At 41.7% G+C, this 10,216-nt stretch overlaps 2 protein-coding genes across 2 annotated transcripts; both read left to right on the forward strand.

Moving 5' to 3' along the window:
* Positions 1–4,705: 4,705 nt before the first annotated feature.
* Positions 4,706–5,556, forward strand: z1A1_3 (alpha zein). The gene has a single exon (NM_001165463.1). It carries the CDS (start codon positions 4,763–4,765, stop codon positions 5,465–5,467), a length of 705 nt encoding a protein of 234 aa, NP_001158935.1. The 5' UTR covers positions 4,706–4,762; the 3' UTR covers positions 5,468–5,556.
* Positions 5,557–5,657: 101 nt separating this feature from the next.
* On the forward strand, positions 5,658–9,846 carry LOC118476861 (uncharacterized). Its single transcript, XM_035967169.1, has 3 exons — positions 5,658–8,636; positions 8,719–9,500; positions 9,594–9,846. Exons 1-2 carry the CDS (start codon positions 8,058–8,060, stop codon positions 9,202–9,204), a joined length of 1,065 nt encoding a protein of 354 aa, XP_035823062.1. The 5' UTR covers positions 5,658–8,057; the 3' UTR covers positions 9,205–9,500; positions 9,594–9,846.
* Positions 9,847–10,216: the final 370 nt, after the last annotated feature.

Here is a 10,216-nt window from a genome sequence, read left to right on the forward strand (position 1 = left end):
AACGGCCACTTTGGTGGTTGGGGCTATAAATACCCCCCAACCACCACACTTCAATGCATCCAAGTTTTCAGCCATCAAACCTCATACAAGAGCTCTATACTTCATTCCAAGACACAAACAAAGAGATCAAATCCTCTCCCAAGTCCGGAATCACTTCAAACAAATTAGTGACTAGAGAGAGAGACTTTTGTGTTCTTTTGAGCTCTTGCGCTTGGATCGCTTTTCTTCTTCCTCCTTTCTTGTTCTCAACTCAATTGTAATCAAAGCAAGAGACACCAAGTTGTGGTGGTCCTTGTAGTGGACTAAGTGTCCTGTTTGATTGAAGAGAAAAGCTCACTCAGTCTAGGTGACCGTTTGAGAGAGGGAAAGGGTTGAAAGAGACCCGGTCTTTGTGACCACCTCAACGGGGAGTAGGTTTGCAAGAACCGAACCTCGGTAAAACAAATCATCGTGTTCATTCGTTTTATTTCTTTGTTGATTTGTTTTCCCTCTCTTTCGGACTCGATTATATTTTTAACGCTAACCCCGACTTGTTGTTGTGCTTAAACTTTATAAATTTCAGATTTGCCTATTCACCCCCCCTTTAGGTGACTTTTAGTCTCAACACCTCCTCTCTCGTACGATGCGCTTTACCATGGAAGATCCACCGAGTATAGTCTGGCGTAAATCTGATCTTCCAAATATGTTCTACCATGGCCTTCTTTGATTTTCTTTTCCGGTTGGCACATTTGCTGCACGGGCATGGGACTAGACTCGCTCCTTTAGCAGCTTTGCCATATGCCCGTTCCACAAAAGCATCGGTCTTTCTAATCCATTCAGGGGTGACATCATTCCTACTTACACGGCATGTGTACATCCACTCACGGTCTTCCATCCTCTAACATATGTAACCGAGTATAGTTTAATATAAACATGTAATGCATGTACGCTATGTTCCTACCTTATAATAGGTGAGTATAGTTCTTAATCTCACTCGCGGTTGCGTAGACGAAGTTAGTTTCCATGCTCTACTTCGATCCAAGACAGAGTTCCGGCAGCACCTCCCCGTTGTTCTCCGGATACACGCCCTAGCAGGTAGAATGTACTGTCCGGAGATCAACATGGAGGTGAAACCGAAACTCTGTCTCGGACCGGAGTAGAGCATGGAAACTAATACCAGGGCGACGGTGGAGTAGGGATAGCGGGGCTGTGGCGGGTCGGTGCAGTGGCGACGTGTCGCAGTGCAGGTTCTAGTGTGGCGGCAAGGAATACCTCTGCAAAAAAAAATTAACACAAGTTTATCAACAAAAAAATCGGCAGGACTTCCCCTGCACGAGGAGGTTGCAAAAAACCAGCAAATAAAACTAACAGCACGATGGCTGACATCCACACATATACTAGCAAAAAATAGACTTGCGTGTGTTATTTACAATTGTGTTAGTTACACACAATCTATTGATGCCATATTTGTTGTGTACTAGCGATTGGCAAGAAGAATCAACTTTTAGGCACTAAAACATCTAGTGGGTTCAAATTAAAGAACTTCTTCTATTAATTACAGAACCACCCCATCGGCCGACCAGGATCCAAATTAAAGAACTTCTTCTTCTATTAATTATAGTATATTATAATTACCAAGTCTCTTCTTATATTTACATGTTCATTTGCTTGCTTCTTGCATAACATAACGGCGATCGATGATGACCATCGTTAGTTTTAGTCCTACGTGTATTTGATTCAATCCCTCCATGTTCATAGTATAAATTCAACCAAACCTAAATAAGTTTCAGTCAGCTTGATCTTAAAATTGCATCATACACACACATACATAGTCTTACTAGAAGTAAGCAATTTCTTTTAAACTAATTTCCAGCCAACATTGATGAATGAACTAGAATGTGGCTATAACCGAGACCTGTGTGGGTGGTGCTGGAGATGGGGACGTTGGGCCGAGGCTCACCGGCGTCGAGGCCTGTCCGAAGATGGCCGACCGCCAGGCCGGGGACGGGGCTCGTTGGAGATGGCCGGGTCGAGCGACGGTGGGGACGTCGGAGGCAGGGAGGATGGCCGGCACGGTGTCCGGAGCCGGAGGGGATGACCGGAGAGGAGGATGGTCGGCGCTTGCTCCGATGGCGTTGGCGGCGAGTGGCGTTGGCGGAGGGGACGACTGGTTAGGGCTATGTACACAGACTTTGCCGAGTGCCATATCACGGGCACTCGGCAAAGATTTTTTTTAAATTTAAAAATAAACTTTGCCGAGTGTCACAGATCACTGACAGGCACTTGGCAAAGATTGTTTTAATTTTTTTAAAAAAACTTTACAGAGTGTCCCACGGCAGGCACTCGACAAAGAATGCTTTACTGACTGCCTTATTTTGACACTCGACAAAGAATTCTTTGCCAAGTGCCCGATAAAAAGCACTTGGCAAAGCACCGAGCACTCGGCAAAGAGCCGGATTCCGGTGTGGTTGTTTCATGGAAGTTGTAAGTAGACCATCTTAACAAGGTCAACAATAGAAGTACAACTCACAACATTAGATACTGCCAAAGTTAATGTTGAGAGGCTTCGTGAACTCCTTATGGATTTACTAGTAGTTGAAAAACCAATACTGGTTATCTATATGAGCTATAATAATTAAACATTGGTAATCAAAGTGAACAATTCTTAGGTTAACATGAAGACTACAAAGCATGTCAAGAACGGTTGAAACTGTTAAAACACTAAGAAACTCTAGATTAATTGTGTTGGACTATGTCCATACTTCTAAGAATTTGGTATGCCAGTTTATAGAAGATTTGTCACATAATGTGATAGATGGTGCATCGAGAAAGATGGACTTGAGACCCACTTAATGCCATTCCATAGTAGTAGCATTTTCTATGTGATTGGAGATCTCATGAAGTAAAATGGTGAAATAAGCTAGAGAATGACTGATGGAGAGACTCCTTAAATAAAATCTAGGTAATTTCATATGAACATTTCTCCTTCGATGTACGATAGGCTAACTAAAATCTTAATATGATTTGAGTGACATATCTAAGCAGGGATGTTATCTTATAGAACATCCTATAAGGAACACACCTATATGACTTTGACTACTAATCACAGTCTATGATATGTGGGAAATATTTTTTTACTCATGAAAGGCCTCGAAGTTTGACTTATATGCTTCAAACCAATGGATAACTGATTGAATCTGTTTCAGACAGCAGCATAGTTAACTTCAAAATTCTATATCTCCCAAACTTCTCAACCAAAAATTATTAAATTATGCTGACAGTAAGAACTTTTATCCCTCTACAAAAGTCTCCATAGTTGGAAGAGCCAATTCGGCCATTTACTAGATGAAACCTACCAGTTAACAGACCCGCTCATTTTTGTCAGGCAAACAAGAACCCTTATATATCAAAGAGTAGTGGATTTGAATTTGTCTAATATGAAGTTTATGGGCTTGGATCATTTAAAGTATTTTATAATTCTGAAAGACAAGATTAAACTAACTATGTATGATCCTTTAGCACCGTACAGATGGTCGATGGGACAGTTACATGGTTTATATAGATGGACCTATCTATATTCCTTCAGTGGTTGAGAACAAGGTAAAGGTGTGTCACACTCACGCGTGCGCCGCCTCCGCCGAGACGAGGCATGGCGTTGCAGGGTGAGGCATGGCATGGTGCAGCACGATCGCAGTCATGGTCGTGGCACAGTGTAGCACTGTTGTGGATAGATAGATAAACTATTGTTGTAGTTAGAGTGCATGAGTTTTTGAATGCAACACTAGAATTTTCACAATTTAACTTAATTAAGAAGTTATATCTTGATGACACAGAGTTACCTGACCATTGATCTCACATGCCCTTTTAGCTCTCTCGTACTCTAGACTTACCCTGACTATTTAGGTCTCCTGACTCGCCAATATAAACACCATCCTATCATTTGCTGTCGAATACTTCTGTGTCACAACTCAACTGTCAGATGAGTACTCCATTACAGCACTGAGCAGGCCTCCGAAATGAATATCTACTCAGATGAAGGACGACAATCGTGTTCTAGGGAAATATCAGCGACACAACTCCTTACTTCCTCCGCTTCTTCCTAGTGTTTTTTGTTGTGATTGAGTCGACATAGCAACAACACTGCACTATTACAACCAGTACGACTATATCAACTAGCAATGTCTTCCTTATATGTTACTATTTATTTTGCTCATATTCATTATGTTTAAATCACATAGGCGCCTTTATGTTGGCATCAAAAAATCAGTATCAACTTTATAGATTAAAATGAAACTAAAAGTACCTAAATTTCTATCGGTGGGGATCGAGTGATTCTTTAAACCGATTATTACACAAGTTAACCACACTAAAATTAACAATGGTGAATCGTGCCATGATTTTTTTCTAGTGGAAAATAGCCAAACCAAGCAACACATATGTGGCTATCGTTACACATGTGTAAAGGTATTGCATCACACCATTGTCACCCATGTATGTGGACAATACCGAGAGGAAAAACCACTTATTTATTGTATTTTATCAAGTTTGTCTTGCTTACGTATAAATTATAACCCAACAAAGTAATCACTAAATGTCAAAACCAACTAGATACCATGTCATCTCTACCTTATCTTACTAATATTCTTTTTGCAAAATCCAAAATTAATCTTGCACAAGCACAAGGACTGAGATGTGTATAAATATCTCTTAAATTAGTAGCTAATATATCGCACATATTATTGAGACCAACTAGCAACATAGAAAGCACAATAGTGTACCAACAATGGCAGCCAAAATATTTTGCCTCCTTATGCTCCTTGGTCTTTCTGCAAGTGCTGCTACGGCGACCATTTTCCCGCAATGCTCGCAAGCTCCTATAGCTTCCCTTCTTCCCCCGTACCTCTCACCAGCGGTGTCTTCGGTATGTGAAAACCCAATTCTTCAACCCTACAGGATCCAACAGGCAATCGCAGCTGGCATCTTACCTTTATCACCCTTGTTCCTCCAACAATCATCAGCCCTATTACAACAGTTACCTTTGGTGCATTTATTGGCACAAAACATCAGGGCACAACAACTACAACAACTTGTGCTAGCAAACCTTGCTGCCTACTCTCAGCAACAGCAGTTTCTTCCATTCAACCAACTAGGTTCATTGAACTCTGCTTCTTATTTGCAACAACAACAACTACCATTCAGCCAGCTACCTGCTGCCTACCCCCAGCAATTTCTTCCATTCAACCAACTAGCAGCATTGAACTCTCCTGCTTATTTACAGCAGCAACAACTACTACCATTCAGCCAGCTAGCTGGTGTGAGCCCTGCTACCTTCTTGACACAACCACAGTTGTTGCCGTTCTACCAGCACGTTGCGCCTAACGCTGGCACCCTCTTACAACTGCAACAATTGCTGCCATTCAACCAACTTGCTTTGACAAACCCAGCAGTGTTCTACCAACAACCCATCATTGGTGGTGCCCTCTTTTAGATTTCTTATGAGTTATAGTTCAATAATAAAGTTTTTTATCTGATGTTTGTGGCTTCCCAGAAATAAGAAAGTACATTTCTAGATTCTTATGTGCTTCTAGTCTTCAAATGTGGTTGATAGTTATTGTTGGGGACTTGTTCTCAAATGCTAAGAGTTAAGAACAAGGCAACATAAAAATGTTAAATGCTAAAGTCCTTCGTCCTTCGAAGCATTATTTCCCTTAGGATATAATGAATTTCGGACGAAGGCTATGAAGGACATACCTTCATAAGCACAACGAATGATGAAGAAGAATTCATATAAATTATGAGATATAACATAAACATTTAAACATTATTATTAACTCATTTCTATTGACTTGTCAGGGAAAAATAGAAATGATAATAAATTACAAATATACCTTCGGCTTGAGAGAAGGTAAAGGTACAAGCGTGAGGCAAAAGCAAATGCCAAGTCAGCGTGAACAGTACGGGAACACTGTTCATCTATTTATAGGCACGGGACGCAGCCCATGCAAAATTACATCCAGGCCCTTTGCTTTTGACAATAACTCTATAGTAATCTATCTGGGTCTAGATAGTCTTTTCCTCTTTAAGTCGGTTTCCTCTTTTCTGCCATCATACCGAAGCTCCCTTGCGCACAGCTTCGGCTCTGCTCCATCCTTCGTATTGTTTCCGTGCTTCTTCATACCGTGGGCTCTTGTTCGAAGATCCCTATCCACACATTATACTCCAGAGGCATTGTTAAATCATGTTTTTGAGGACCTTCGGAAGTCGAAGGCCCCCAACAGTAGCCCCTCGCAATATTAATTTATTAGAATGATAAATTTAGATCGCGACATGGACGAAGGCCTTAAGCCGAAGGTCCGAAAAAACACCTTCCCTTTGCTAGAATAGCAACAATCAATGACAAGCGGGGCCCTTTCCCTTGCAACACACTAGGCGTATAAATAAGAGCATACCGCGAGCGGATTTGGCACGCTTTTTGCCATCTGCTCTTGCTCACCCAACTTTTAGCCCTTGCACACCAACACCTGCTTGGCCTTTTTTTAAAAAAATTTAAGCTTCGGTTTCGAGAGCACTTTCTCAGCATTTTCGAAGATGTCTGAAGATAAGAAAGTTGTCGCTGAGTCGAAGCTGAGACTTTCTGAGGAGATGAATCTCGGCTTTCTTGAATCAATAGCGAAGACAAATACAGAGAAGATTACTAGGGAGATTTTAGAAGGTTTATCTGAAGACACTGGTGACAGTGACAGTTATGATGTGGAAAGTGGTGGTGAAGATTCCGAAGATCGACCCTGGTGACCAAGCCATGCAGTTTTTGGAAAATCAAGCATTAAACTAAGCCATCTTGTTAATATGAGGGGCAGATATTTTCGGGATTTATCTATTGTGAGGGCTGATGAAGGAGAAAAAACTTGTCCTACTCCTGAGGAAAATGAAGTCGTGATATTCCGAAGCTTCTTCAAGGCTGGGCTTCGGTTTCCTTTAAGCGGTTTCGTGGTTGAAGTTTTGAAGATTTTTGAAATCTACCTCCATCAAATTACTCCTGAAGCAATCATAAGGATGGGAATCTTCGTATGGGCTGTGAAGAGCCAAGGTTTGGAGCCGAATGCAAAAAGTTTCTGCAATATGCATGAGCTATTATACGAGACGAAACCTTGGGGTAAAGAGAAATATCATAACAATTTTGGCTGCTACAGCTTCGGCGCCCGCTCTGGGTCAAGCTGTCCCGTGCCAACTTTTTGGAAGAGATGGCCCGGGGACTCGATGAAGGAATGGTGTTATGTAAAAAACGACTTGAAAACGCGAGAAGGTATTAAAGATATCATCATGCGCCCCATCTGGCAGCGTTTCGGCCTTCGGAAACCGAAGGTGGATATTGACGAAGCAACCGAAGAATGCCAGAGGGCCTTCGGCGTAGTTTGCTCTTTCATCGGGACAAGGGATTTGATCCAGGAACATATTTCCTTCAGAGTATGGCCACTTGTAGAAAAGTGGGAAATGCCGAAGGAAACCATCAGCAAACCTGATGAAGTGGACTAGTTAGGTTAAAATATACCTTCAGATATGGAGATAAGTTTGTGGAGCCAGATGATGACTGGCTGAAATGTATTGAGGCCACAAGCGATGAACTGCTTGGGCCATATTCGAAGACAGAAGATACTGCACTGTCCGCGGCCTTCGGAGGTCGGAAGAAGAGACTCAACCGAGTGTTTGATGCCATTGGGTTCGTCTATCCTGACTACCGTTACCCAACACAGGGTCAGAAAGGGAAAGATACGACTTCTGTGAAGAAAGTTGCTTCAGCCGCTCCTAGTGAGCCGGCGCCGAAGAGGAAAAAGATGAAGGTTCTTACGCACCGGCCACGCTATATTGAACCGGCCACAGTGCCTGAGTTTGTCGGTGAGACCTCTTCGGCCACCGAAGCCAAGGAGCCGACTCTCCTGCCGAATATTGAAGAGCCGGCCAAAATGCCGGCAATGGAAAAAATAGAAGAACCGAGGGCTGAAGAGACAAAGACATCGGAAAAGAATGGTTAACGTGCTAATGCCGAATATTGAAGTCCTTCAGCAAGAATCGAGGTGCTAATGCCAATGCCGATGGCACAAAAAGACCTTACGACAACCCCCAAGAGGAAAAGAATGGTTAACGTGCTAGATGTACTGGAAACGATAAAATCTTCAAGCTCTACTCCGAAGATAGCTACTGAAGTTCCAAAGACACAAACTGAGGCCAAAGCTGCCAAAAGTCAAGCGGAAACTGAAACTGGGCTTTCAGAGCCTACCAAGAGGGAATTCTTGGAAATTGAAAAAGAAACGGAAAAAGAATCTGCAGAAGAAACTTTTTCTGAGAAAATCGTCACACATATTCCCGAAGCATCTTCTGAAGCTTCTGACTATGTATTACGTCATGCTTCGGGTAAAAATCTGAGCGAAAAAGAAAAAAGAGAAGCTCAATTCTATGCGCAAAAATTGAAATATCCAAAAGGGGCGCTGATATTCAACGGCAGCGGAGAAGAAGACTTCTTGTATTGTCTCCCTCATAGCAAGGAGATTTCTGTCTGTCGGGAGATGAGCAAAAGCTTCGGATTCCCAACATTAGAAGACGGGCTCTTGGTGTTGTCAAAGGACGAGCTAGCCGACAGCTTAGCGTATAATAGTTTAAAGGTGAAGAAAATGAGATCTTTGTATTATTTCTTGAAACCAAAATTTTTCATTTGCTTAAACTTATTAACGCATTTTTTTACAGGGTCTTATACTTAGCAATGCCCTCAGGGCACAAAAGAATGACGAAGACGAAGGGTGCGCCATAGCCCTGAGCAACCTTCGTTCCGAAGTAATTGATCTAAGGAACGAAGGTCTCGAAAAAGATAAAATATTACATTCGTTGGTGAATAAAATAAAAGAAGATGAAGCTACTTTCAAAGCTCAAGCTGAGGCTCAGAAGCACGAAATTGAGAATCTTCGGAAACAACTAGCCAGAGCTACAGAAGAATACACAATTGAAGAAACAAAACGAGAAATTAGTGAACAATGGGCAAATCATTTAGAAAAAAACGTTGAAGAGCTTCGTGCGTCCAAGAAAAGGTGTTATGAAAAATCTATAGAATGTGTTAAGAAAATAAGAACCAGCTTCACCAACGTTGGCGCGTTTTCAAGTGAAGAAAATTTCATGAGGGGTGACCCCGAAAGCCCAATTGGATGGATCAGCCACGAAGCTGAAGCTTTTGAATAGCCGTGGAGACATATGTGCCTTCTCGGGTGCCAGGGGGATTGCCGCTGTTTTGGAGAAGAAAGGTTGCGATCACGTGAAATCCCTGGCACAGACCGAAGCCGTTTTATCCTCTGAAGACATAAAAGACCCTTCGGCCGAGGCGAGTTTGGTTGGTGGGAAATTTTTCACCGACATCTGGGAAAACGGTGGCCGGGAGATGGCTCAAGAAATTATACGGAGAAGCGAGAATGGTATACATGACGCTAGAAAAGTAGCAGAGGCCGCTGAGAAAAGTGTGGATCTCGAAGGGCGAATAGGTATTAACTAGTAATTTTTGGCTTTTTGTTGTAACCTTTTGATTTTGAACTTGTTTACACTTTGTAACATGGTCGCACCTTCTCCTCCCTCAGAGCCTGCCGAGCCATCGACAGACCCCCACGTAAAGGGGGATGACGAGATTAGAAGAATGGCTGAAGCTATCATGGACAAAGTTGTTGATCAATTACTAAACGAAGCTGCAGAAATAGTTCTAAGGGAAGATTAGATGTTATTGTAAAAACATTTGGAATGTAATATTTGTTGAACAATATGTGTAATATTTTGTAACTTTGAATGTAATATATAATCTATTTGTGGTTCAATTCTTTACGATGCATGAAACTTTACATACATACCGTTTTTGAGCCTTCGGCGAAAAAACACCTTCCCTTCTTTTCATGCTTCGTAAATAATATCCGTATATCATAAAAACATCCAATTTTCGTAAAATCAGTAACCAATAGATCTTTTTATTTCATAAAAACATCCAATCTTCGTAAAATCAGTAACCAATCTTCGTAAAGGCATGCTTCTTCAATAATTATTTTTGTGCCTTGGCACTGTTTCTTCGAAACAATCTCCGAATATCAACATTGAAACCCCCTTCTTGCGTCATTGATGCAATATGATGTATGATGTTATGCTATGCAAATGATGTGATGATGTGATGTTATGCAAAATGATATTTGCCGAAGATCAACGTTTATTTTTCACT

The sequence above is a fragment of the Zea mays genome, chromosome 4 (genome assembly GCF_902167145.1).
Source record: "Zea mays cultivar B73 chromosome 4, Zm-B73-REFERENCE-NAM-5.0, whole genome shotgun sequence".
Lineage (NCBI taxonomy): Eukaryota > Viridiplantae > Streptophyta > Magnoliopsida > Poales > Poaceae > Zea > Zea mays.

Bases quoted from the DNA above. Each gene is read 5' to 3' on its own strand.
- z1A1_3 (NM_001165463.1), top strand. From the start codon at position 4,763: ATGGCAGCCAAAATATTTTGCCTCCTTATGCTCCTTGGTCTTTCTGCA.
- LOC118476861 (XM_035967169.1), top strand. From the start codon at position 8,058: ATGCCAATGCCGATGGCACAAAAAGACCTTACGACAACCCCCAAGAGG. The intron at 8,637-8,718 runs GTGAAGAAAATG...ATTTTTTTACAG, and splicing joins TAGCGTATAATAGTTTAAAG to GGTCTTATACTTAGCAATGC.